This window comes from Piliocolobus tephrosceles, chromosome 15 (assembly GCF_002776525.5).
Source record: "Piliocolobus tephrosceles isolate RC106 chromosome 15, ASM277652v3, whole genome shotgun sequence".
Classification (NCBI taxonomy): domain Eukaryota; kingdom Metazoa; phylum Chordata; class Mammalia; order Primates; family Cercopithecidae; genus Piliocolobus; species Piliocolobus tephrosceles.
The window spans coordinates 75117620-75142867 of record NC_045448.1 but is presented as its reverse complement, the minus strand read 5'-3'; the positions used below and the strand labels follow the sequence as shown (position 1 = coordinate 75142867).

Here is a 25248-nt window from a genome sequence, read left to right as displayed (position 1 = left end):
AAAAAAAAAAAAAAAAAAAAAAAAAAGAATGAGTGAGAGGAGGCTGGGCGTGGTGGCTCACACCTGTAATCCCAGCACTTTGGGAGGCCGAGGCAGGTGAATCACCTGAGGTCAGGAGTTTGAGACCACACTGGCCAACATGGTGAAACTCCATCTCTACTAAAAATACAAAAATTAGCTGGATGTGGTGGTGCATGCCTGTAATCCCAGGTACCTGGGAGGCTAAGGCAGGAGAATTTCTGAGCCCAGGAGGCGAAGGTTGCAGTAAGCCAAGATTGCACCACTGCACTCCAGCCTGAGTGACAGATCAAGACTTTGTCTTAAAAAAAAAAAAAAACAGGCAGAGATGACAAGAGAAGATATAAAGATGATAAGTATGGACAGCTCCTGAAAAATGTTACTGTGAAGGGGAGGAGAGATGAGTAGAGGGTGTGTATGTGTGTGTGTATATGTGTCTGTGTGTGTGTAGGGGTGATTTGAATGTTTAACAGGATTCAGTTGAGAAAAATAAATTGTATGCAGGACAGAGAAATTGTAAGAGATGGAATTTAGAAACATTTAGGGACAGTAGACTTAGAGAAGAAAGATAGTTGAAAGGAATGAGAAGAGGATATGCAAATATAGACAGGTTTTTGTTTTGGTTTTTTTTTTCTGTTTGTTTGATTCTTTGTTTTTGAGATATAGTCTCTCTGTGTTGACCAGGCTGGAGTGCAATGGCGCCATCATGGCTCACTGCAACCTCGACTTCCTGGGTTCAAGCAATCCTCCCATCTCAGCCTCCTGAGTAGCTGGAACTAAAGGCTCGAGCCACCACACCTGGCTAACTTTCAAATTTTTTGTAGAGACGAGGTCTCACTATGTTGCCCAGACTGGTCTCAAACTTCTGGGCTCAAGCAGTCCTCCTGTCTCAGCCTCCCAAAGTGCTGGGATTACAGGCGTAAGTCGCTGCCCCTGGCCTATACATAGGATTTTATGTTTGATGGTTGAAGGAATGAACAAATGGTAGGTGGAAACAAACACATCTGTGAATGAAGAAATTTAAATCAAGACAAATAACAGCACTGGTCCTCAATAAGACAAAGTCCTTAACATAACTTATATATAATTTTATATATAAAATATTTATAAGATAAAAGGGTCTAAACTTTTATATAAATATGAAATAAGATTACATATATGTGTGTGTATATATATAAATAATACAAATACTTATGATATAATGTCCTTAAATAATTTAGAGAAGAGGTACTTCTAAATTTCTAGATAATACCAAAATGTTTGAGTACTACTCTGGAGATCAAGGTGATCTCTTCAGGTTGATTGGTGAAGAGGCCAAGTGTATTTCATTTTGGACATTTTAGACATGTTTAAGAAAAATATATTTGAAGAAAAAATTTCACACCATATTTATAAGATGAAAGAGTCTAACTACTAGTAATGTCTCAGTAAAGGGACCTGAAAGTTGTATATTCTTTGCCAAGAATGTCCAACATTTTGGACACTTTGACAAAGAGACCAACTAAGTACATCCTCACAAAGAAGCTGAGGCAGGAAATATCAAACAGCTTCTGACTGGTTTAAAATATATACATATATTTAAATCCCAAGGTGTCTTCACACATTAAACAGTCATCCCTCCGTACCCATGGGGGATTGGTTCCAGAATCTCCCAAGGATACCACAATTCAAAGATGCTCAAGTCCCTGATATAAAATGCTATAGTATTTACATATAACCTATGCATATCCTCTGTATGCTTTAAATCATCTCTAGATTACTTATAATACCTAACATAATGTAAATGCTACATAAGTAGTTGTTATATTTTATTGCTTAGGGAATAATGACAAGAAAAAAAGTTCGTACGTGTTCAGTACAGATGCAAGCTGAATCCACAGATGCAGAGCCCATGGATATGGAAGGCCAGCTGTACTGTGTTGAAATATGACTCCTCAAGAGAAACAGCAGAACAGGAACATGTTCAAAGAAAGGACAACTAAGGCTGGGCTCAGTGGCTCATGCCTGTTACCCAAGCAATTTGGGAGGCCGAGGCAGGAGGATAGCTTGGGCTCAGAAGTTTGAGATGAGACCAGCCTGGACAACATAGTGAGACCCTGCTTCTACAAGAAAAAAAAAAAATCAAAAATATTAGCCAGTCATGATGGTGCACGCCTGTGGTCCCAGCTATTCAGAAGGCTAAGGTGGGAGAATCACTTGAGCCCAGGAGGTCAAGGCTGCAGTAAGCCATGGTTGCACCATGGCACTGCAACGTGGGTGACAGAGTGACCCTGTCTCAAAAACAAAAAAGAAAAAGGAAAAATGGTTTATTTCCCTGGAAGTTAGGGAGATGAGCTCAGTTTGTGAATGACCACAGCATATGGGATTGGAACTTCAGCAGGAAGGGTGGTGTCATTGTGAGGAGCCTGGCCTGTGTTCCCCAGTCAAACCAAGTTAACGCCCTTGGATATTCAGCCTTGGTTCTTGGTCCTGGTCCAGCAGCCTCAGGCCTGGACAATGCCAGAATTCTTTCTCAAAGAGAGCATCCAGGAAAAAAAGACACAGTAGCCTCCCTAGGCCTGACTCAGGCTAGTTCTCCCTCCTAGCCTGGTCAGTCTAGCAATCCTAACAATCCTAACAATGCTCTCCTTAGGCCTCCACTGAGGTTTAGCACTAACATCTGGACCCAGGAGTCCTTACTTGCCATCTGCCCTAGCTAATATCTGAGGGTGGTGGCATGGGGACACTGTCCTGAGTCCACGGCCTTCATTTCTGCTCACCCACCTGGTCATGTGCTGATGAGGCCAAGCAACCATGAAACCTCGGGTCTCGGCCAGGCACAGTGACTCACGCCTGTAATCCCAGCACTTCCGGAGGCCAAGATGGGTGGATCACAAGGTCAGGAGTTTGAGACTAGCCTGGCCAAGATAGTGAAACCCCATCTCTACTAAAAATACAAAAAAAAAAAAAGAAAGCAAGCAAGCTTGGGTCTCAGGAGTGTCTTGTCTGCTGTTATAATGTCGTGCCACCAGGAAGCCTTCTGACTGCTAGAAGAGAAATCTTGCCCCCGGTCCTAGTTGCACCAGCCTTTTCCACTTGGTTCCGCACTGACCCTGACTACTATTGTCTTATCCTCACAGAAAGTTGAGGAAGCGAGCAGCCAAGGTCTCAACCCGACGCCCCAAGTCCCTTGGAAGGTAATGGGGCAAGAGCCCTGGGACCTCCTGCTCACCCTGTGGCCCCAGGAGGTGGATGGATGGATGGCAGCCTATCCATATCCATCCCAGAACCCAAACTGATGGATTAGGGATGTGAGGAAAATGGCTTTTCCTGTGGGGAGGTGAAGGGAGCAGGCATGGGGTTGGGCAAGCTTTGACCTTAGGGAACACAAGGAGGAAGTAATGTAGGAGCGGCTGAGTAGCCTGCCATCTTTACATGTCCCCCAAATAGCTTGGACTCCAACCTCAGCCACCTTCATTCCTCCTCCTTCCTGCCCCCTCCATCACTTCACTTAGTCCACCCACATTCCCTTCTCTCCCCTCTCCACCTTTCTTCTTCCTTCCTCCCGCTCCCAACTCTGCCACCTGGATTGACATCACTAGATTTCCCATTATTGTTGCTGAATCCAGAGAGCAGCATGAGTTCTGAAATGCAGTTTAGTGGTATTCGGCAGACGGTGGATGCGGAAAATATGGCCGTCCTTCACTTTTCCTGTCCCCGTGCTGCCCACAAAGGGTCTTTCCCAGAAACAGAAAAATAACCCTCTACCTTTCCTGTGCCACATACGTAACCACTACCTCTACCAACTTCCTTCTCCTTTTTGCAGACCAATCACCAAGCTTAAAGTCAAACCCAAACCCCGAGTGGGCAGGGGGCCAACTAAGAGGTAAATAAAATTCAGGTTGGGTGGAAAGGAGAGGGAGCACGGAGTTACCCGGCTGTGGCCAGGGAGGGAGGGGGTCCAGGAGGCCTGTGTGGCTGAAAGAGCTGACCAAGAAGAGGAGCAGCAGCAGCTCTTAGAAATCACCTTCCAGGGCTTTAACCAAAGTGTTACGCAAGACTGGTCCTTACCTTGGTCTCAGGAATGATGCTCGTCCCAGGATTTGTTGGTTTTTTCACTCACTGACTACCTCGTTCTACATGCTTACTTATCTTCCCCTGGTGAGTTCCAGGAGACAACCTGGTGCTTTTCTCTTTCAGATGCCATACTTGCCTCTCCTGTAAGAGGTTACATTTGCCTAAAGGATCAGTGTTCCCAAATCAAATGCTTTATTTGATTAGTTGTTGAAAATAAGTGCTACCAGCTTACTCAAGATGGAGTGAAACTCAGGGTCCCCTTTGGAACCTTTACCAGTAATGCGGACAGATTGACAGCCCCTGCCTCTCTGGCTCATTTTCCACAATTAGGCTCCCATTTCCCTAATCTTCCTCCTGGGCTCCTTTAGAACTCGAAGTGGGAAGCTTCCAACCCCTGTGATTACATCTAACTTGTCTTCAGAAGGCAGTTTGCACATTAAAAGTCTCCCTGATAACTTCAACAGGGACTGAAGTATCGATAATTCATCCCTTTCTCCTCTCCTGTTCTCAACAAGTTCTAGTCTCACCCAGTGGTCCCCTCATAGCCCTCATTCCCCAGCTTCTCTGGTGGTTTCAAAGGATCTCAGAAATTTGGGGATGTTCTTGTAGTGCCCTTCTAGCTTAGGGTCACCTTTGCCCAACATGGCCACACTCTAGCCTTCCCTGACCCCCCACATTAAAGTACACACTGCCATTTTTATTTTGTTCATTGTAGACAACGGGGATGAGGATGTTTAGAAGATAGATGTCTTTTTCCTGTGATGGGCTCTTTTTTACTTTCAGCCAAACAGGACTCTGGGAGAGTGCCTGATCTCTAGATCTTCAGGATCCATTTATCCTGAGCTTCCAAAGGTGTTCTGTAAAGTCTCCAGGCTTCTTCTGTCTGTTTTGTGTATAAACTTTTCCTCCTTCTGTCTCTTCCTAGCCAATGGCTTCAAGTCATCATATTCCATCCTTCCTCTGACATCAGGTGATAGGGCACATTACTGCAATAATGCATGACCACATCAGCCTCACAGACCCATTCCACTACACCAGACCTCATCTTCTTCCCTTTTTCTGCAGGCTTGACCCAACTGTTTTGGGCAGAGTGTACTTCACTCAGGCACATGCCTCACTGCAGCCTCTCATTCTATTGGTATCGATAAACAAAGTCCCCCCGTTCTCTCAAACATCTCGGCAGCATTTCCAAGCTTTAGCATCTATAGTTGAGCCCCATTATCCTATTCAGATGGCTTTGGGACACTGTTATGTTGAAATTGCAGAAGCATGGACTGCGTTTTTAAAGACTTACACAGCACAGGTCCTGGGATGTCTCTGCCATTTTGTTGTTCACATCCACTTCCTTTCTCTGGTCATTGATTCCTTCAGACTTTGACCTGTCCCACATTTATACATCTTCATTCTTGCATATGCCAGTCCCAGTTCTTCCTGCGTCTACCTGCTGGTCTGTTCTTGCTGCACCTGCCCCTCCTAATCTGTCCTGCAGAGTCTCTGGCCTCTGCGGAGCCATGTAGATGGGAGACTTCCTTAGTCCTTTGCATCCTGACTTACTCAGTTATTCCAGTCTCAGCATCACAGAAGGACTTGCTCACCCTGGCTTTTCAGGCTTCCTGTGTCAGCCACTCCCTCCTGGCCATTTCTTCCAACTGGAAAGTCCTGGTTTCCCCTTCCCTGAGGCCTTAGCCTCAGCCTCCTTTAGGGCCAGCAGCCTGAAACCACTTGGAACAGTTTCTTCCAGGCAAGTCGAGACTAGCCATGCTTCCCTTAGGGTTGTTCTACTGCAGGAGGTCCCCAAGGGCCCTCCTGTCTAGGTAGTTGAGGCTCCTTCAGCCTGAAAACGCAGCAATCCCCATGTATCTCCAGAGGGAAACCGAAGGGGGAAGAACAGGGGATAAATGGTCACAAAAGGGTGGGGGGCATGGTGGAGGCTTGAAGTGGGAGGATGGTTGTGGGGCCAAGAGGCAGGAGCATTGTTTTACCCTACTGCACCTCACTCCTGTCCCCCCAGGCTGCTGGCCCAGCGGCAGCAACACTCCTTTGGTCTGCATGGGGTGGCGTGCGTGGGCACGGAGGCCCACCTCTCCCTCTGTTCCCTGGAGTTCTATCGTGCCAATGACACCGCCAGGTGCCCTGGGGGGGGCCCTGCGGTGGTGAGCTGTGTGCCAGGCCCTCTCTACGCAGCGTCCAGTGGCCAGAAGAAGCAACAACAGTCGAAGCCTCAGGGGGAGGTGTGTGAGACAGTGACTATGACCTTTCCCACCCCAGGTGGAGAACCCCTAGCCTGGCAACCCCTGATTAAGCACAGCCCTGACCTTTGAGGACAGAGAGGAGCCTTCCAGGGGGTGGGCCACAGACCTGATACCACCCACTCCCTCCCACCAAAGTCTCACTCATCTCCTAGGTGCCCTCTCCGTGCAGATGTTGCCATTTGCCTCTGTTGGGCACTTCTCTGTTCTGTAGGCCCGTGTCCGTCTAAAAGGCGGCGCCCACCCTGGAGAGGGCCGGGTAGAAGTCCTGAAGGCCAGCACGTGGGGCACAGTCTGTGACCGCAAGTGGGACCTGCATGCAGCCAGTGTGGTGTGTCGGGAGCTGGGCTTCGGGAGTGCTCGAGAAGCTCTGAGTGGTGCTCGCATGGGGCAGGGTGAGGCGGCACGGAGGTGGGAGGGAGAGAGAAGGAGGTACATACTCCTGGGGGGCACATTCCTTCGGAAGGTTAGGTGTCCCCTGGGCAGACAATATATGCTTAGTTACAACTTCCTGATCTTTGCCATCTGGTCCTAGGCATGGGTGCTATCCACCTGAGTGAAGTTCGCTGCTCTGGACAGGAGCTCTCCCTCTGGAAGTGTCCCCACAAGAACATCACAGCTGAGGATTGTTCGCATAGCCAGGATGCCGGGGTCCGGTGCAATCTACCTTACACTGGGGCGGAGACTAGGGTCAGTCATCCTCTCCACCTTGGTTGAGGTCTCTTTCATCCTATCCAGGCCTGGCCTCCAATCTACAGTCCAATGGCCTCCAGCCCATGGACTGGCCCCTGCCATCCTGCAGCTCCCACCTGACCCATCACTTGCTAGCCCATTATGTGCCTCTGAGTCATGCTTCAGCTACATCTATGTTACAGACTCCCACTACCTCACCTCAAAGCTTCCTCCAGCGCTTCCATTCTGTGTCACTACAGATCCGACTCAGTGGGGGCCGCAGCCAACATGAGGGGCGAGTCGAGGTGCAAATAGGGGGACCTGGGACCCTTCGCTGGGGCCTCATCTGTGGGGATGACTGGGGGACCCTGGAGGCCATGGTGGCCTGTAGGCAACTGGGTCTGGGCTACGCCAACCACGGCCTGCAGGTGAGTGGGAAGGAGAGGGGAGCCGAGGCTGTTGTCTCAAAGCCTGTGTTTTGGGCAGAGGGCTGAGGAATGAGTCCCTTGGCCCAAGATGCTGGATCCTGGACCTTACAGAAACATCTGCATATATCCCCAGGAGACCTGGTACTGGGACTCTGGGAATATAACAGAGGTGGTGATGAGTGGAGTGCGCTGCACAGGGACTGAGCTGACCCTGGATCAGTGTGCCCATCATGGCACCCACATTACTTGCAAGAGGACAGGGACCCGCTTCACTGCTGGAGTCATCTGTTCTGAGAGTGAGTGAAGGAGGGAGTGAAGCATGCCAGGGAAGGGAGGGTCTGGGCCGCCCCTTTGCAAAGGAACGGGGGCTGTAATCTGGAGGGGCACTCGTTCCCCATAAAAGAACCAGTTTCACCAGGCAGGCGTGGTGGCTCACACCTGTAATCCCAGCACTTTAGGAAGCCAAGGCGGATGGATCACGAGGTCAGGAGTTCAAGACCAGCCTGGCCAAGATGGTGAAACCCTGTCTCTGCTAAAACTACAAAAATTAGCCGGGTGCGGTGGCAGGCGCCTGTAATCCCAGCTACTTGGGAGGCTGAGGCAGGAGAATCACTTGAACCCGGGCGGCAGAGGTTGCAGTGAGCCAAGATCACGCCACTGCACTCCATCCTGGACGACAGAGTGAGACTCTGTCTCAAAAAAAAAAAAAAACCACCACCACCACTACAACCAAAAAAAAACAGTCTCACACACTAGGGAGGGATGGAAGCACCGCTCTCTGTGAAGTCAGCAGTGACTTCTAACACCCTCTTCCTTTATCGGTGCAGCTGCATCAGATCTGCTGCTGCACTCAGCATTGGTGCAGGAAACCGCCTATATCGAAGACCGGCCCCTGCATATGTTGTACTGTGCTGCGGAAGAGAACTGCCTGGCCAGCTCAGCCCGCTCAGCCAACTGGCCCTATGGTCACCGGCGTCTACTCCGATTCTCCTCCCAGATCCACAACCTGGGACGAGCTGACTTCAGGCCCAAGGCTGGGCGCCACTCCTGGGTGTGGCACGAGTGCCATGGGTGAGAGGGTAGGGAGTCAAGTAGAAAGGCAAGGCCACGGGGATGGGGCAAACCTTCTGGGGGCAGAGAAGGAAACAGAAGTTCCCTTCTCCCCACAGGCATTACCACAGCATGGACATCTTCACTCACTATGATATCCTCACCCCAAATGGCACCAAGGTGGCTGAGGGCCACAAAGCTAGTTTCTGTCTCGAAGACACTGAGTGTCAGGAGGGTGAGTTGGGGCCTGAAGTGGACCACATGGTATCCATCGCACAGCCTTTCCTTACACTGACATATGCCAATCCCTCCAGATGTCTCCAAGAGATATGAGTGTGCCAACTTTGGAGAGCAAGGCATCACCGTGGGTTGCTGGGATCTCTACCGGCATGACATTGACTGTCAGTGGATTGATATCACGGATGTGAAGCCAGGAAACTACATTCTCCAGGTACCTGGAGTCTGGGGCTTCCAGATGGGTGACTGGGGGAAGCGTTAAAGACACCTTTGAATTTGAGGATTGTTGCTGGGTTAAGTGGCCTTCTTCTCACTCACAGATTGTCATCAACCCAAATTTTGAAGTAGCAGAGAGTGACTTTACCAACAATGCAATGAAATGTAACTGCAAATATGATGGACATCGAATCTGGGTGCACAACTGCCACATTGGTATTTGATGGGAAGAGCAACCCAGGAAGATTAGGGGATGGGAGGGAAAGACGTTCATTCTCTTTTCCGTAACTTGTTTCTGCATCTTCCCGCCCTCCTCTGGAGCTCTCAGTCCCTCCACTTGTACCCATCCTTCTCCACAGTGGGTCTGTCTCCCTCCCTCTGTGCAGGGCACCTCCCAAATTGCCTGTCCACTCTGCAGGTGATGCCTTCAGTGAAGAGGCCAACAGGAGGTTTGAACGCTACCCTGGCCAGACCAGCAACCAGATTATCTAAGTGCCATCGCCCTCTGCAAACCACCACTGGCCCCTAATGGCAGGGGTCTGAGGCTGCCATTACCTCAGGAGCTTACCAAGAAACCCATGTCAGCAACCGCACTCGTCAGACCATGCACTATGGATGTAGAACTGTCAAGCAGAAGTTCTCACCCTCCTTCAGAGGCCAGCTGTCAGTACCTGTAGCCAAACATGGGAATCTTTGCTCCCAGGCCCAGCACCGAGCAGAACAGAGCAGAGCCCACCACACCACAAAGAGCAGCACTTGACTAACTGCCCACAACAAAAGATGGCAGCAGCTCATTTTCTTTAATAGGAGGTCAGGATGGTCAGCTCCAGTATCTCCCCTAACGTTAGGGGGATACAGCTTTACCTCTAGCCTTTTGGTGGGGGAAAAGATCCAGCCCTCCCACCTCATTTTTGACTATAATATGTTGCTAGGTATAATTTTATTTTATATAAAAAGTGTTTCTGTGATTCTTTAGAGCCCCGGAATCAGTGCTGGTGGTTGGAGGGACCTGCCCCCACTGGTTCATTTAACCCTCTGTCCCGGCGCCCTCAGAGCCTCAGCCAGGAAGGCAAGGAGGAAATCAGAGCAGAAGCCTCATACTCTTGGTGATCTATTCATTCTGTGACCTCAGGGGTCACATATAAGGTCAGTGTTTCTCGTCCCCGCCGGATCTGCACTGCCAGCTGGGATTGGGTTCGAACAGCTTCATAAACATCTTCAGCATTTTGTACCATCTGCCCCCCAATGGCCAAAATCACATCACCAGGCCGCAGACCAGCCCTACAGAGAAAAATGGACAGAGAGAAAAGAAGGAGTACAAAGCCTAGTTCAAGGACACATGCACACCTCGCCCATCCCTGTATCACACTGCAGCCTCTCCCTCACCGGTGTGCAGGGGAGCCCAGGATGACTTTATGGATGAGTACACCGTGCTGAACATCGGGAAAGCTTGGTTCTCGAAGCTGTAGTTCAGCAAGGATGCTGAAAGTACACAGATCACCCTATTAGCCAAACCCAGGCATTCTCCCCATCCTGAGTTCCACCTCAAGTCTCTCATCAACACATTGGCAAATATATGGACAGGACATGCGCTAGGTACTACAAAATACAACAGCAACTCACTTTCTGTCTTCTAGCAATAAAGTGCAACATGTACATAAAAGATGTACACCACATGAGGGCACCAAATGACAAACAGTGTTAAATCAATAGCACTAATGTCATTCTAGAATACTAAAAGAAGCTTTAAGGGGAAAAAACTTAAGCTGAGCCTAAAAGGATGGGTCCGATATTAACCATAGAAAACAAGAACAGCATAAATAAAAAACATGGGAGCAGGAAATCAGGTTGGCTGAGTATCCATATAGGGAAGTATTACAGCCAGGTCTAGAAAGTTGATTTACAGACAGATGGAAAATGGCCCTTAAATGCCAAGTTAATGGATTGAAGGCTTGAAATCAAAGCAGTAACAGGATGAAATCAGTCTGGTGACACGTATACAAAGTGGAGTGGGATAAGAAAGTCAAGATGATGAAGGGAGACAGCTCTTGTGATTATTTCAAGTGTGACAGTTCATTTTAGATAAAGACAGAAATGAGAACAAAGCTCAATAGAGGTGTCCACCTCTGATTACACTGGTCACATTACATGTCACTATCCCTAAAGCTCATACCTGGGACTCAGGGTCAGCATCATCACCCCAATGTAGCGCCGCTGGGACCCACTGATTCCAGAGGAGGAATCTGTGACAGAGGGACAAATAAGCCCCACCCAGCTACATCCTTCCTTCCCTGCCCTCTTCTCCCAATAGACCACCCTCCAGGAAGTCCCAAGGAATGCCCCTCCCCTATTTCCACCACTTTAAAGAAACCTATTTCCCCATAAGCCAGGCTCACTCTTCTTTTCCCCACGATGCAGAAACTCTCGAAGGCGATCAGAAGGGATGGCAAAGGAGATTCCAGCTGTGACCTTCATGGTGTTCACTCCAATCACCTCTCCATCCTGCAGGGATACATCCCCCAGTTCCCTAGCCCAAACAAAGAGTAGGGGATGGGGGCACCCGAACAAAACTAGCAGCAAGTGTTGGGGAGATCTGGTTGGATGTTGAGAGAGCCAACAAAGAACTGCTCAGAAACTTGACCAAACATCCTTGAATTAGGGAAAACCTACCCTTCCCACACTGACCTGGGGCTGGGATTCTTGGAAGGAAGGATGTCTCACTCACCAGGTTAACCAGGGGACCTCCAGAGTTCCCAAACTGCAGGACAAGGAGAAAACATGAAAGAGATCTGAGGATTCTAAGTCTGGGGGCATACCAGGATGTAGGTACTTTCTCCAAATTCTCTTCTTTCTCAGCCCATGAATGAGTGGCCACATTTTTGCAGCCTAAACTCTGTATATAAGCTCATCTACCACATATCAGTTGGTGCTTGTACCACACAGCCTCTCCCCACTCCCCCATCATGTCATTTCTCTCCTATCAGGACGCACATCAATAGCTGCATCCGTCTGAATGTATTCCACATTGGTTTGGGGGAGTCCCAGGTCTCTGGCTGGACGCTGAGCAGAGCTAACAATGCCGGATGTGATCGTGTTCTGCAGTGCAAAGGGACTTCCCATGGCAACAACAAACTCCCCTTGCCGGACATCAGCTGAGCGTCCCAGAGGTAGCGTGGGGAGAGGCTCCTAAGGGAGAATGGGTATAAGAGACCTGTCATCTGGAGATGTGAGCAAACAAGCAGCTCCAACCAGACCTGGCCTACCCCAGCCCCCACCTTAGTCTGAATCCTCAGCGTTGCGATGTCTGCCACGGGATCCACAGCTGTGACCACGGCCTCATACGTGTCACCACTAAGCAGTCTCACACGGACTCTGCGCCGATCAGCCACCACATGGGCGTTGGTGACAATGAGCCCATCGGCAGCCACCACGAATCCTGAGCCGTTCGAGATAGGGACTTCACGGCCCAAGAAAGGGTGCCTGGAATGGAGGGAAAGCACGGATAAGAGGAGGCTCTGACCCCTCCTACCCGCCCGCCCTCCGGCCCGTGGCTTCAGTGCCTCCCGGTCTACCCCCACCATTACCGGTCCAGGATCTCGATATAGACCACGGCAGGTGCTGTCTTCTCCACCACATCTGCGATGAAGTTGTACTGACTCCGGGGAGAAGCGGGCGGCGGGCCAGGGACGGCGGCGAGGACGGCCGGAGGACCCCGACCCCCGCCCCACAACAACAACAGCACTGCCCCTCCAGCGCCCAGTGCCATAGCCAACCAAGCGCGCGAACGGGTTCCAGAGTTCTCTGAGGCCTCCCGGGTCCTGGTATCTGGGGTCACCGCAGTCAGATGTGCCCGGGGACCCGGGGTCCCAGACGTCAGACATGCTCGGGGTTCAGTGACCCCAACATACAACCGGGCCCAGAGACTGGGGGTCCCATAAGTCACTCGGGCCCGGGGGTCAGAAGTTCCTGACGTCAGCAGGGCCCGGAGGTCAGGGGTCAACCGGGGTCTCCTCCCCCAGCGAATGCCCCCCAAAGCCCGCCATGCCCGAAGGCTCCAGCCTGCACCCCGCCCCGCCCTCGGCGCAGCCATCAGCTCCGCCTTGGCTGCCTTCTCGCCCGTCCTACTCAGAGGCGGCACCCAGGACGCGAGCAGGCGGACAGTAGGACCGGGGCACGCCGGTACCTGAAGTCCTCCAGAAGTGCACGTCGGAACCAGGATTCCGGGAGGCCGACTCCTCCCCGCCCCGCGAATGCCGGGAATTGTGGTCTCCGTGGGACGCGAGTTGTGAGACGGCCCAAGGGGCCGCAGGGTATGCTGGGACCGCTAGCCCTTCCGGCGCGCCTCAAGACTTCGGGTCCTGTCACCCCGGGCGGATGCCCAAAGACTCCGCCTTCCCAGGAGCCCCTGCGGCCGGGCGCGAAGATGGCGGCGGCGACGGCCGGGCGCTCCTGAAGCAGCAGTTATGGAGCTTCACTCAGGGCCGGGGCCGGAGCGGCTCTTTGACTCGCACCGGTAAGAGACCCGGCGGGAAGAGACCTATCCCTGCGTCCTCTCGGCCTTCGGCGCCCGACCACTTCGCCTCTCGCCCCCAGGCTCCCGGGTGACTGCTTCCTGCTGCTCGCGCTGCTGCTCTACGCGCCGGTCGGGTTCTGCCTCCTCGTCCTGCGCCTCTTTCTCGGAATTCACGTCTTCCTGGTCAGCTGCGCGCTGCCGGACAGCGTCCTTCGCAGGTTCCGACGCGGGCGTTCGGGGAGTGTCAAAGCAGGGCCTGGCCCGAGGCCACACAGTCACCACCGTCTGTGTCCCCAGGTTCGTAGTGCGGACCATGTGTGCGGTGCTGGGGCTCGTGGCCCGGCAGGAGGACTCCGGACTCCGGGATCACAGTGTCAGGGTCCTCATTTCCAACCACGTGACACCTTTCGACCACAACATAGTCAATTTGCTCACCACCTGTAGCACCGTGAGTGAGAGCGAGGCCGAGAGCGCCACGGGGCGGTTCCCTGGGTCCCAGCTGAAGGCCCCCCGTCCCCACTCGCGTTCCCCATGGAGGATACTGAGCCTTACCCCTAACCCCGATCCTCTACCCCACATATCAGTTTTTTTCATTTTCCTCAATTTTTTTCTTCTTGCTTTCTCTTCTCCTGGTTCCCAGCCTCTACTTAATAGTCCCCCCAGCTTTGTGTGCTGGTCTCGGGGCTTCATGGAGATGGATGGGCGGGGGGAGTTGGTGGAGTCACTCAAGAGATTCTGTGCTTCCACGAGGCTTCCCCCCACTCCTCTGCTGCTATTCCCTGAGGAAGAGGCCACCAATGGCCGGGAGGGGCTCCTGCGCTTCAGGTGGGTTTAGCACAGGTATCGGGTGCCAACTGGGTAGGTGGTCAAGCTTGTGGGCCCTTGAGTTTTTACAACCTTCTTCGGCCCTTAGCCCCCAACATCTCTAGTTAATTTCTTTTCTGTCCACTTTTAGTTCTTTCTCCTGAATGCCTTCTTTCTTCAATTACGTGCTTGTAGAATTTGACAGTTGCCTGTTTTAAGGCACCTATGATCTGCTGACTAGCCTGGCTGGATTCCCATCCTACTTTCTCCTTCCTCTTCTAGTTCCTGGCCATTTTCTATCCAAGATGTGGTACAGCCTCTTACCCTGCAAGTTCAGAGACCCCTGGTCTCTGTGGTGAGTGTGTGTTGAACAAGGAATCTCTGGGGCTTGGAGGGGAAGTTTCCCATCCCTGGCCCTGGCTTAGGCCTTCACTTCATGCCCTCCCCTCAGACGGTGTCAGACGCCTCCTGGGTCTCAGAACTGCTGTGGTCACTTTTCGTCCCTTTCACGGTGTATCAAGTAAGGTATTATTAACTGCCCTCACATTTTGGTCGCTGGGGAGAGGCTCACCTCAAGGTCAAGGAATTAGTGGCCTCTGCCCTGTCCATTTGTAGATCTTTATATCAGAGTTCTACCACAGAAGCAACACAAAGTATTTACAGTATTTACTATTTTCCCACCCTCACCATGCAAAGAGGTACCAAAGCGGGGAATGGTGACAGCCTCTACCCTGGGTGCCCACAACATAGCCCTGGATTGTTTTTTTGCAGGTGGCTTCGTCCTGTTCATCGCCAACGAGGGGAAGCGAATGAGGAGTTTGCACTCCGTGTACAACAGGTAGTCGGGTGCACAGGTAGGGTGGAGGTAGGGTCCCTGCTTAGGAGGAGAGGGAGGAAAGCTTGAGATCTTGACACTTCCAGTCTTCCAATTCTCCCTAGCTGGTGGCCAAGGAATTGGGCCAGACGGGGACACGGCTCACTCCAGCTGACAAAGCAGAACACATGAAGCGACAAAGACACCCCAGATTGCGCCCCCAGTCAGGTATGTGGTCTCTATACATTACAGCTTTGGAGTTTTTTGTTTTTCACCCTACTGTGATTCCTCCCCTATTCCTGTGCTAGTTAGCCTCTCCTAGTTCTCTACTTACCAGAATTTCTTTTTTTTTCTTTTTCCACAGCCCAGTCTTCTTTCCCTGCCTCCCCTGGTCCTTCTCCTGATGTGCAACTGGCAACTCTGGCTCAGAGAGTTAAGGAAGTTTTGCCCCATGTGCCATTGGGTGTCATCCAGAGAGACCTGGGTATGGGAAAGGGTGGCCCCATGCCGGGAGATTGGGCACAGGGAGGAAAAGTGGGTTGTGAAGGAAGAAAGTGAGCAAGGAGTGGACTCCCTTCTCTTTTCTCCTCAGCCAAGACTGGCTGTGTAGACTTGACTATCACTAATCTGCTTGAGGGAGCCGTAGCTTTCATGCCTGAAGACATCACCAAGGGAACTCAGTCCCTACCCACAGCCTCTGCCCCCAAGGTGAGACCCAGGAAATGGTCAGATCCAAGTCTTGCGGTGAGTTGGGGGCAGGCTACATACTCCTTTATCCCTGACCTTTCTTTTTTGATCCTGAGACCCTAGCATAGTGCCTCTCTTGCAAAGTGGGCATTCGATGTGTGTTTAATGATGATGACTCCGCAAGCCCTCTGACATTGTGATCACCTCAGTTCCCCAGCTCTGGCCCGGTGACCCCTCAGCCAACAGCCCTAACATTTGCCAAGTCTTCCTGGGCCCGGCAGGAGAGCCTGCAGGAGCGCAAGCAAGCACTATATGAATACGCAAGAAGGTGAGGGGGTTAGAGGGCAATGAATAGGTTGGGGCAAATTGGAGAATGGAATTATGGAGCTACTATGGCAAAGCCTGAATAATGTCTCTCCCTCTGTCCCACAGGAGATTCACAGAGAGACAAGCCCAGGAGGCTGACTGAGCTCAAAGGAACAGGATGGCACCCAGAGCCGCAGGACGGAGACTGGGGGCAGCCCTCGCCCAACTCACAACAGGCTGGATGGGTGGGTGGTAAAAAGGGAAGGATGAGGCTCCCCCAATATCACATTAAATTCATGGTTTTCATTCAAGGTGTATGTTGTCTCTCTGGGTCTCAAGAGCCCTGTGAGTGGGTTCCTTATTCCTTGGCTTGAGGGGATGGGGGTGAGAGTCTTCTTGTACATTTGAAGGGGGTAGTCAGACTGCAACTGTCTAAAATCAACTCCTCATGCCAAGCGATGAGTGATAAATTAAGGAAGTGTAACTGAACTGAAGACCCAGCTTGGGTGATCAGCCCAGGTTTTGGACGAAGCTGCTGAAAAACTACAAGTCCCAGCATGCCTTTCATAAGCACACTACACATCATCTGTAGAGTTCACACATGCTCAGTGTGGTGGCTGAAGCCTGTTTTCCATAGGTTCCTGACTAGGTTAAATAAGGTGGGGCAAATAGCCCCACCCCAAAAGCAGGCTTCAGGATTTGAAGTTTGAGCCTAGCCCTGAGGTAGAGCCGGAATTTACCTTTGTACTTCACACGGCCAGGGTTGGTGGTGACTACGTGGGTCTGGAGCTGGCTGCCGTCCTGACACGTCCTAGAGCTGCAAGCAGGTTTGAATCCAGGATCACTTGGACTGCTGTTCCTCTCCCCACCCCCTATATTCTTTATCTTTTCCCTTCAGGACTTTCCCACAGGTTACTAGGTCTCACATAATTTCTACTGCCCTTGAGGACCCCTGCCTAAGTAACATTCCTACTACCTGCCGACAGGGTACTAGTATCAGGTAGGTTTCTACTACCTGACTATAGGGACTGTCGACTAACTCTCAGTAGCCCCTTATCAAAATACCTAGCACTGTTTCCTCGCAGGAAATGCTGGGAAGGGTGGGCCCCAGAGCATGATCAACTGAAGGTAAGAGGTTAAGGATCAGGGCTGAGGTGGGAAGATGGTGTCAGTCACCAAATATGACCTTACTGGCTGCTCTGCCTTCTGCAGGTCCTGCCAGAGAGCCACCATGGCCTCTCAGCCTCTCAGGCTGGCAGAAGAGTATGGCCCAAGTCCTGGGGAATCTGAACTGGCTGTGAACCCCTTTGATGGGCTTCCCTTCTCTTCCCGCTACTATGAGCTGCTGGAGCAGCGCCACGCCTTGCCCATCTGGGCTGCTCGCTTTGCCTTCTTGGAGCAGTTGGAGAGTAACCCCACTGGAGTGGTGCTGGTGTCTGGGGAGCCTGGTTCTGGCAAGAGCACCCAGGTGTGGTGGGGGTTGTGGGGGCAGGCTGATTCTGGGAGTGGACAAAGGGAGGAGCTAGGGAATTGGCCTTTCCCTGGGCACTGGGGGTACTGGGCTTCGTGGGGTCGTGAGGAAGGTGAACGAAGAGAGATGGGATGGGTTAGGCTGGCCCAGGAGGCTGGTGAAAGACCAGGGGACTCCCCAAATATAGAAAGATTAAAGTGGCCATAGTTCCCTGAGCACTTCTGACTGAAGTCCTACATCTTCCTCACTGGTTGTCCTTCCCTACTTCTATCCCAGATCCCTCAGTGGTGTGCAGAGTTTGTGCTGGCCAGAGGGTTCCAGAAAGGACAGGTTACTGTCACGCAGCCCTACCCTCTTGCAGCCCGGAGCCTGGCTCTGAGGGTTGCTGATGAGATGGACCTGACCCTGGGTCATGAGGTTGGATACAGCATCCCCCAGGAGGACTGCACAGGGCCCAACACCCTGCTCAGGTGGGGGCCTCTGGCAGGCCTTACCCAAATCTAATTCCCCTCACTCCGTAGAAACAAACCCATTCCTCTGGCATCTCACCATACCCTCCCTCAGCCCAACTCACTCTATTTTATTTTATTTTATTTATTTTGGAGACAGGGTCTCACTCTGTCACCCAGGCTGGAGTGCAGTGGTACAATCACAACTCACTGCAGCCTCAACCTCCCGGGCTCAAGTGATCCTCCCACCTCAGCCTCCCAAGTAACTGGGATGACAGGCGCATACCACCACGCCTGGCTAATTTTTATATTTTTTGCCACGTTGCCCAGGCTGGTCTCAAACTCCTGGGCTCAAGTGATCCGCCCACCTCGGTCTCCCAAAGTGTAAGGCATGAGCCACCGTGCCTGACTCCCGCTCACTCTAAATTGTGTGTGGTACAATGGCTAAATTAAGCCCTTGAATCCCAGCCAGGGGCCTCAGACATTCAGCCTAACTCTCATCAGAAAAATGTCACTTCCCAGTTGGAGTATACCTTGTGAACAAAGTGTTCTCAGTGGGGTTGTGGGGTCACAGTTATGGGTCCACAGGCTCAGGAAGTCACAGCAAATTTTTCTGACCTTCAATATCAAAATCTATGTCCCTTGGGGAGAAGTTCCCCTGAGCTTGTGTGGCTGGTCAGTGTCCACACTGATTCCTCTGCCCACTACCAATGTCAACAGGTTCTGCTGGGACAGGCTGCTTCTGCAGGAGGTGGCCTCGACCCGGGGCACTGGAGTCTGGGGCGTGCTGGTACTAGATGAGGCTCAGGAGCGGTCGGTGGCATCAGATTCACTCCAGGGGCTACTGCAAGATGCCAGGCTGGAAAACCTTCAGGGGGACCTCAGAGTGGTTGTGGTTACTGACCCAGCCCTTGAACCTAAGCTTCGAGCTTTCTGGGGCAATCCTCCTATTGTGCATATACCCAGAGAGGCTGGTGAGAGACCTTCCCCCATCTACCGGGACACCATCCCCCCTGATCGAGTGGAAGCTGCCTGCCAAGCAGTGCTTGAGTTGTGTCGGAAGGAGGCTCCAGGAGATGTGCTAGTGTACCTGCCCAGTGAGGAGGTAAAAAAAAAAAAAAAAAAAAAAAAAAAGCCTGCAAAAGGAGGTACCCATCATCTTCTAGTCCTGGGGAATGCAAATGGGAGCAATGCCTGTTAGGAACAGTAGAGTTGCAGTATTTACTCTCCCCTGGGGTCCCAGAGAAAAACTTGAGGATTTCAGAGTAAAGAGGTTTACCACTCACTTTTTTATTCCCTTTAATGCAGAGATTTGTGATTCAGTGAACCCCTGAAATTATAAAACCTTCAACTTTATGAGTATTTGCATTTTCTCAGAGTGAAGGGCCATAACTTTCAACAGTCTTTCAAAGGAATCTGTGACCCCAAAAAGGTGAGAACTGCCCTAATGTCCCACCCTTCTCCTCAGGAAATTTCCCTCTGCTGTGAATCCTTGTCCAGGGAGGTAGAGTCCCTGCCTCTCCAAAGGCTTCCACCACGAGTACTGCCCCTTCACCCAGACTGTGGACAAGCCGTTCAGGCTGTATATGAGGACATGGATGCCCGAAAGGTTGTGGTCACTCACTGGCTGGCTGACTTCTCCTTCTCCCTCCCTTCCATCCAACATGTCATCGACTCAGGACTGGAGCTCCGAAGTGTGAGTGAGAGAGAGATGGCGGTGGGGTAGTAAAGACAGAAATGGCCCACTCTGATCTGTCTTGGCCTTGGTTGGGGCACGGGCAACAGGTTTACAATCCTAGGATCCGAGGAGAATTCCAAGTGTTGAGGCCAATCAGCAAGTGTCAGGCAGAGGCAAGACGACTGCGAGCAAGAGGGTTCCCACCAGGTAAGAGCCTTTGCCCTCACTGAAATAAAAAACCCAAGAGTCACCAACATGCAAGGCCTGAGAAATCTACAGTGGTCTTTCCCAGGTCTTTTTCCCCTCAGGATCCTGCCTCTGCCTGTATCCTAAGTCCTTCTTAGAACTAGAAGCTCCACCACTGCCCCAACCCAGGGTGTGTGAGGAGAATCTGAGTTCCCTGGTGTTACTACTGAAAAGGAGACAGATTGCAGAGCCAGGAGAGTGTCACTTCCTGGACCAGCCTGGTGAGTACCTCTCCTGCCCAAGTATTGCCATCTGACCACCCAGTTCTGAAATTTCACATCCTGTAAGCCCTGTTTCCTCACCAGCTCCAGAAGCATTGATGCAAGCCCTGGAAGATTTAGACTATCTGGCAGCCCTGGATGATGATGGGGACCTGTCAGATCTAGGCGTCATACTATCAGAATTCCCTCTGGCCCCTGAGCTGGCCAAAGCCCTGCTGGCCTCATGCGAGTTTGACTGTGTGGATGAGATGCTCACCCTGGCTGCCATGCTCACGGGTATAAATCCCTGCTGTAAATCTGTAGCTCTTGCAGCCACTTCAGCCCTTCCCCTTGGGTTTTGGTGCTCCTGAGGCTAGCCCTTTCCTCTCTGCTCCAGTTGCCACCCCTCACAATGCCTAAAGAACCAGGCTTAGTCACCTATCTCCCTCTTGTCTCTTTAGCCTTTTTTCTCTGCTAGTTCTTGCCCCCAGCATGCTTAAATCTCTCCTAATCTGTTATTGCTAAAACTCACACACCCCTCTTCCTCAACCCTATCCTCCCCTTCAGCTATGCAGCATGATTTCTATCCTATTCTAACTGGTGTATGGCTCACCTACTGCACTCCAGCTTCAGGTCTACCATGCCAGTGCAACAGCTTTCAACTCACCAGTGACCTCCCAGGTACCTAATCCAGTGGATACTTTTGAGCCCTTATTCATGACTTTCTTTTCTACTTGAGATTGCTGACCGCTTCACCTTGAAACTGCCTCCTCCCCAGGCCTCTGTAATGCTGCTCCTCATGGTTTTCATGCTACATCTCTACCCATCCCCTTTATCTTTTCCTTGAGCTCTTTGTCCTCTTGTTATCCATTGTAAATTGGTCCTCAGGGTTCTATTCTTGCCTCTTTTGTCTTCTATTCCCTGAACACTCTGAGCAAGTTTATCCACAACCATGGTGTGAAGTGCTACCTTTAGCCTTAACATTTCCAAACCTTGTGCCTTGTATCTCTCACCCAATACCATTCTTCTGAATCTGAGAGACAGACAGAGAGAGAGAGAGAGACAGAGAGAGGGATGAGGAGAGGGGGAGAAAGGGAGAGAGGGAGAGACAGAGAGAGAGTACACCCCAATTCCTGATGGACGTTTCTTTTTTTTTTTTTTTTTTGAGGCAAAGTCTCACTCTGTCACCCAGGCTGGAGTGCAATGGCATGATCTCGGCTCGCTGCAACCTTTGTCTGCCAGGTTCAAGCAATTCTCGTGCCTCAGCCTCCCAAGTAGCTGGGACTACAGGCATGCACCACCGCACCCAGCTGATTCTTGTATTTTTAGTAGAGACAGGATTTCACCATGTTGGCCAGGCTGGTCTCAAAGTCCTGACCTCAGGTGATCCACCCACCTCAGCCTCCCGAACTGCTGGGATTACAGGCCTGAGCCTCAGCGCCCAGCCCCTGATGGACATTTCTACCAGAATAGTTAACAGTACCTCAGCTCAGAACTGAACTCAAATGCTCTATTAAACCACTCCCTCGCCACTATCACCACAAAATTTTTTCCTCTCTCTAGAGTCTCAGATTCAGATAATACTATTATCCTGCTGCTCTGCTACCATCACTCTAGACCAGTCTTTCTCCAGGTTATTTCACTCATCTGCCCTTCTCCATATTCACTGGTAGGCAGGATCTGCCAATAGTAGGTCCTCCTCATTGCTCAGCTGGATTTCCTCAGTAACCTCCTAACAACTAATGTGAACTTTTTCAGACACATGGACTCTCTTACTTTAAAACTCTTCTTCAGCCAGGCATGGTGGCTTGTGCCTGTAATCTCAGCACTTTGGGAGGCTGAGATGGGAGGATCATATGAGGTCAGGAGTTTGAGACCAACCTGGGCAATATAGTGAGACCCTGTCTATAAAAACAAAAAATTAGTCGAGTGTGGTAGCATGTAGTCTCAGCTACTGAAGAGACTGAGGTAGGAGGATCATTTAAGCCTGGGAGGTTGAGGCTGCAGTGGGCCATGATCACGCCATTTCACTCTAACCTGGGCAAGATAGTGAGACCCTGTCTCAAACAAACAACAACAACAAAAAAAACAACTCTTCCTCTACAGCTACTCTTTACCTTGAAGATAGTTCCTTTCCTCAGTACTCCAGCCTCTCATGACCTTACCTATACCTACCTCTTCAGCTTTATCTCCTGCCATTCTGCAACACGTCATTTCATTCCCTCCACCCATCCCAGATGGCTTGCAGTTCCCCAAATATGCTGTTATTAACTTATGTGCCATGCTGTTGCCACAGTCTAAAACATACTCCCTGCCCCTTCTCCACTCTGCTAATTCCTACTCAAATTTCAAATACTAGCCCAAGGGTCCTCATCCTTTTCTGTTACATCACTCATATGCTCACCACCTAAAGCCTTGATTAGTTATCCTCCTCTTTGTTTCCACAGTACCATACACAAACACCTACCATGCTTATCAAGTCTGCTTACCTGTTGGTCTCTCCCACCAGACTTGAAGCTCCTTGATGGCAGAGACTGTATTTCATTTGTTTATCCTCAACGTTTAATAAAGTGCATAACACCTAGAAGTTATCTATGTCTTTTGAATAAAGTTCCCAAAGGGACACTTCGGCCTTTTCAGCATTCCACCTGTACTACTATCCCTTCCCATTTCCCAAATGGCAGATTCTACCTTCCGCTCTTCTGCCTCCAGCTGCCCCTGGGTTTACCCGTCCTCCACTCAGTGCAGAAGAAGCTGCCCTGCGTCGGGCCCTGGAACACACGGATGGTGACCACAGTTCTCTGATCCAGGTGTATGAAGCCTTTATACAAAGTGAGCTCTGCATCCTCTTATAGAATCCCAGATTGTCCAAAGAGGGGAAATGTTATGCAGCCAGCTGACAGATCTCTATGCTCAGAAAGAGGAGGACCTTTGGCTAAGGGTTGGGTTATTTCAGGGGTCTCAAGGACTTTAGCTGGTCCCTTTCCTCTCCTAGGTGGAGCAGATGAGGCTTGGTGCCAGGCTCGAGGTCTGAATTGGGCAGCATTGTGCCAAGCCCATAAACTTCGGGGAGAGCTCCTAGAACTCATGCAACGAATTGAACTTCCCTTGTCCCTACCAGCCTTTGGCTCTGAGCAGAATCGCAGAGACCTTCAGAAAGCACTGGTGTCAGGATACTTTCTCAAGGTTAGAGGAAAGGGTGGGGGTGAGGATGATCAAAGGAGCAAAAGGTAAAGAGAACAAATATTGGTAAGCCACTTTGAAATCAGGGTCCAGGTGGCCATTCAAAAGATTCTTTAGATCCAGAAAGGACTTTTCCCTTGAGGATTTGGGGCACAAGGGGCTATGGAAAATGCCGTGAGGTATAGTAGAGACCAGACAACACCCAGAGGTAATGCTTTACTTTGAATACTCGCACCACCCTTACTTTCTCAGTCCCCTTTTCTTTTTTTCTACTGTCTGCCTCTTCCCTTTTATTTATTCCATCAATATTTTTGCCTTTCAATAAGGTGGCCAGAGACACAGACGGGACTGGAAATTACCTACTCCTAACCCATAAGCATGTGGCCCAGCTCTCCTCATACTGCTGCTACCGAAGTCGTAGAGCTCCTGCCAGACCCCCACCGTGGGTGCTCTACCACAATTTCACCATATCCAAAGACAACTGCCTTTCCATTGTTTCTGAGATTGAACCACGGATGTGAGTTCCCTGACATCCTCCTACACTGCCTATTCCTCTCCCTGGGGCCAAAATTATGGCTGGGGAGTTAGAGAGACAGAAGAAGGGATCTTAGTGGTTAGTAAAAACATGATCTGAAGAGAAATGAATTGTGGAAGGGCTGGTGAGAAGTTTAAAAGTCTGCAACATAAGAGAAGATGCACTTTTGGAGACCTAGGCAGGAGGAGTGCTTGAGGCTAAGAGTTTGAAACCACCCTGTGCAACATACTGAGACCCTGTCTCTACGAAAATTATTTTAAAAAGATTAGCTGGGTGTAGTGATGTGCACCTGTAGTCCCAGCTACTTCGGAGATTGAGGTGGGAGGATTACTTGAGCTCAGGAGTCTAAGGCTACAGTGAGTTATGATGATGCCACTGAACTCCAGCCCAGGCAACAGAACAAGACCCTGTCTCTAAAAAGAGAGAGACAGAGAAAGAGAAGATGCAGATCATCTAATTATGACTCTCTCTATTAGGCTGGTGGAATTGGCCCCTCCATACTTCCTGAGTAACTTGCCTCCCAGTGAGAGCAGAGACCTCCTGAACCAGCTAAGGGAAGGAATGGCAGATTCTTCAGCAGGGAGCGAATCATCCTCAGTCCAGGAGTTCAGAGATCCCTGTGTCCTGCAGTGACCTGCCTGCCTATGGAACGGAGCTGGGTTCATCTCATCACATTAGATTCTCCCTCAGGGTGGCACCAAAGCACCCAGATAGATTTAGAAGCCCAAAGTTTAGGGTTAAATATAAACCCTAGAAAGTGAGTCCTAAGAAATGGTAGGCTGGGAATGGAGAGAATGGGGTAAACCACAGTCTACATAGGGAAGGACTCTTTCCTTAACCTTCTCTTATTGATTGGAGAGGGACTGACATGCTCCCCATTCTCTCAACTTTGCCAAACCCATTCTTGTACTCCCTTGTGGTCTATAAAAGATTTTTCTGTGATGCCAGTTTTTAGTTTGGTCCTGCAGTGCCATATACAACATCCATAAATCAGCGATGATACTACAGTAAAGAACCAGGGCCAGCTCCTCCAACTATAGTTTGCAGCCTCTTCCCATCTCCAATCAGGCCTTCATTCTATGATCAACATAGTTGTCACTAGCACAGACATGAGTTGTCTGGCTACAGTTGGTCTCTAGCCTGGCCTCTCTTCCCTCTGTCACAGTGCACCAGTCTCCAGGGGACAAAGGATGGGGGTGCTAGAGGAATCAGAGAAATTCTCCCCTTCTTCATACAACTTAAATCCAATTCCTTTTTAACCCTTAAGGCTAATGCAACCATCCCCTAACTAGACTTTCTATTAACAAGCTTCCCAGCAGCCCAGACACACCGACAAGCTGAAGTCTTTCTAACAACTTCAGAGACATCATGCTTTCCTTTCTTTCTTCCTAGGTTCTCCTCCTTCCCTTCCCCTTTTCTGCCCTCGAATTTTTTTT

The 25248-nt window shown here is 50.6% G+C and overlaps 5 protein-coding genes across 14 annotated transcripts in view; 3 read left to right on the top strand and 2 right to left on the bottom strand.

Moving 5' to 3' along the window:
- LOC116418465 overlaps window positions 1-9537 on the bottom strand; it is a 16733-nt gene extending 7196 nt beyond the window's left edge. The window contains exon 1 of the mRNA XM_031934216.1: window positions 9495-9537. The gene's annotated coding sequence lies outside the window, so the exon portion shown is untranslated. The remainder of the gene's footprint in view (window positions 1-9494) is intronic.
- The window catches only part of LOXL3 (lysyl oxidase like 3), a 21756-nt gene extending 11853 nt beyond the window's left edge, over window positions 1-9903 (top strand). For 2 of the 4 annotated variants that reach the window (XM_023188043.2, XM_023188042.3), the window contains 10 exons: window positions 6086-6305; window positions 6538-6718; window positions 6859-7013; window positions 7256-7423; window positions 7557-7719; window positions 8251-8494; window positions 8593-8708; window positions 8788-8924; window positions 9031-9142; window positions 9345-9894. In XM_023188043.2, the coding sequence (XP_023043811.1) occupies window positions 6086-6305; window positions 6538-6718; window positions 6859-7013; window positions 7256-7423; window positions 7557-7719; window positions 8251-8494; window positions 8593-8708; window positions 8788-8924; window positions 9031-9142; window positions 9345-9418 (1570 nt within the window). In that variant the 3' untranslated portion in view covers window positions 9419-9894. Of the gene's footprint in view, window positions 1-6085; window positions 6306-6537; window positions 6719-6858; window positions 7014-7255; window positions 7424-7556; window positions 7720-8250; window positions 8495-8592; window positions 8709-8787; window positions 8925-9030; window positions 9143-9344 lie in introns of all 4 variants that reach the window. The other 2 variants (XM_023188044.3, XM_023188045.2) reach the window with 2 other exon arrangements.
- HTRA2 (HtrA serine peptidase 2) lies at window positions 9708-13609 on the bottom strand. Of its 2 annotated transcripts, XM_023188057.3 has the most exons (8): window positions 12511-13609; window positions 12202-12406; window positions 11918-12112; window positions 11652-11684; window positions 11323-11428; window positions 11100-11169; window positions 10313-10408; window positions 9708-10207 (listed from the first exon to the last, which is right to left on the bottom strand). In XM_023188057.3, exons 1-8 carry the CDS (start codon window positions 13014-13016, stop codon window positions 10042-10044), a joined length of 1377 nt encoding a protein of 458 aa, XP_023043825.1. In that variant the 5' UTR covers window positions 13017-13609; the 3' UTR covers window positions 9708-10041. The 2 variants fall into 2 exon arrangements, with proteins under 2 accessions (XP_023043825.1, XP_023043826.1); XM_023188058.3 differs by lacking the exon at window positions 10313-10408.
- On the top strand, window positions 13084-16363 carry AUP1 (AUP1 lipid droplet regulating VLDL assembly factor). 5 transcript variants are annotated; one of them, XM_023188052.3, is made up of 12 exons: window positions 13084-13439; window positions 13520-13657; window positions 13737-13887; window positions 14080-14264; window positions 14526-14598; window positions 14695-14768; window positions 15015-15081; window positions 15183-15285; window positions 15422-15541; window positions 15650-15765; window positions 15954-16072; window positions 16177-16363. In XM_023188052.3, exons 1-12 carry the CDS (start codon window positions 13390-13392, stop codon window positions 16211-16213), a joined length of 1233 nt encoding a protein of 410 aa, XP_023043820.2. In that variant the 5' UTR covers window positions 13084-13389; the 3' UTR covers window positions 16214-16363. The 5 variants fall into 5 exon arrangements, with proteins under 5 accessions (XP_023043820.2, XP_023043819.2, XP_023043818.2 ...); XM_023188051.3 differs by having other exon boundaries at window positions 15650-15801; window positions 16177-16362; XM_023188050.3 differs by having other exon boundaries at window positions 13130-13439; window positions 13520-13887.
- A 138-nt stretch (window positions 16364-16501) lies between these two features.
- On the top strand, window positions 16502-24759 carry DQX1 (DEAQ-box RNA dependent ATPase 1). Of its 2 annotated transcripts, XM_023188040.3 has the most exons (12): window positions 16502-17518; window positions 17798-17991; window positions 18691-19075; window positions 19439-19666; window positions 19756-19855; window positions 19957-20115; window positions 20200-20391; window positions 20662-20775; window positions 22807-22926; window positions 23090-23280; window positions 23604-23794; window positions 24289-24759. In XM_023188040.3, exons 1-12 carry the CDS (start codon window positions 17213-17215, stop codon window positions 24443-24445), a joined length of 2337 nt encoding a protein of 778 aa, XP_023043808.1. In that variant the 5' UTR covers window positions 16502-17212; the 3' UTR covers window positions 24446-24759. The 2 variants fall into 2 exon arrangements, with proteins under 2 accessions (XP_023043808.1, XP_023043809.1); XM_023188041.3 differs by lacking the exon at window positions 20662-20775.
- Window positions 24760-25248: the final 489 nt, after the last annotated feature.

Excerpts from the sequence above, each read along its gene's own strand:
- HTRA2 (XM_023188057.3), bottom strand. The coding sequence starts at position 13,016 with ATGGCTGCGCCGAGGGCGGGGCGGGGTGCAGGCTGGAGCCTTCGGGCA. Across the intron at positions 12,407-12,510 it reads TATATCGAGATCCTGGACCG|GCACCCTTTCTTGGGCCGTG; the intron begins GTAATGGTGGGG and ends CCTCCATTCCAG. Across the intron at positions 11,170-11,322 it reads GCATCGTGGGGAAAAGAAGA|ATTCCTCCTCTGGAATCAGT; the intron begins GTGAGCCTGGCT and ends CCTCTGTCACAG.
- AUP1 (XM_023188049.3), top strand. The coding sequence starts at position 13,390 with ATGGAGCTTCACTCAGGGCCGGGGCCGGAGCGGCTCTTTGACTCGCAC. Across the intron at positions 15,082-15,182 it reads TTGCACTCCGTGTACAACAG|CTGGTGGCCAAGGAATTGGG; the intron begins GTAGTCGGGTGC and ends AATTCTCCCTAG. Across the intron at positions 15,802-15,953 it reads GGTCAGATCCAAGTCTTGCG|TTCCCCAGCTCTGGCCCGGT; the intron begins GTGAGTTGGGGG and ends TGATCACCTCAG.
- DQX1 (XM_023188040.3), top strand. The coding sequence starts at position 17,213 with ATGGTGTCAGTCACCAAATATGACCTTACTGGCTGCTCTGCCTTCTGC. Across the intron at positions 19,856-19,956 it reads AGCAAGAGGGTTCCCACCAG|GATCCTGCCTCTGCCTGTAT; the intron begins GTAAGAGCCTTT and ends TTTTCCCCTCAG. Across the intron at positions 20,392-20,661 it reads CCTGGCTGCCATGCTCACGG|CTATGCAGCATGATTTCTAT; the intron begins GTATAAATCCCT and ends CCTCCCCTTCAG.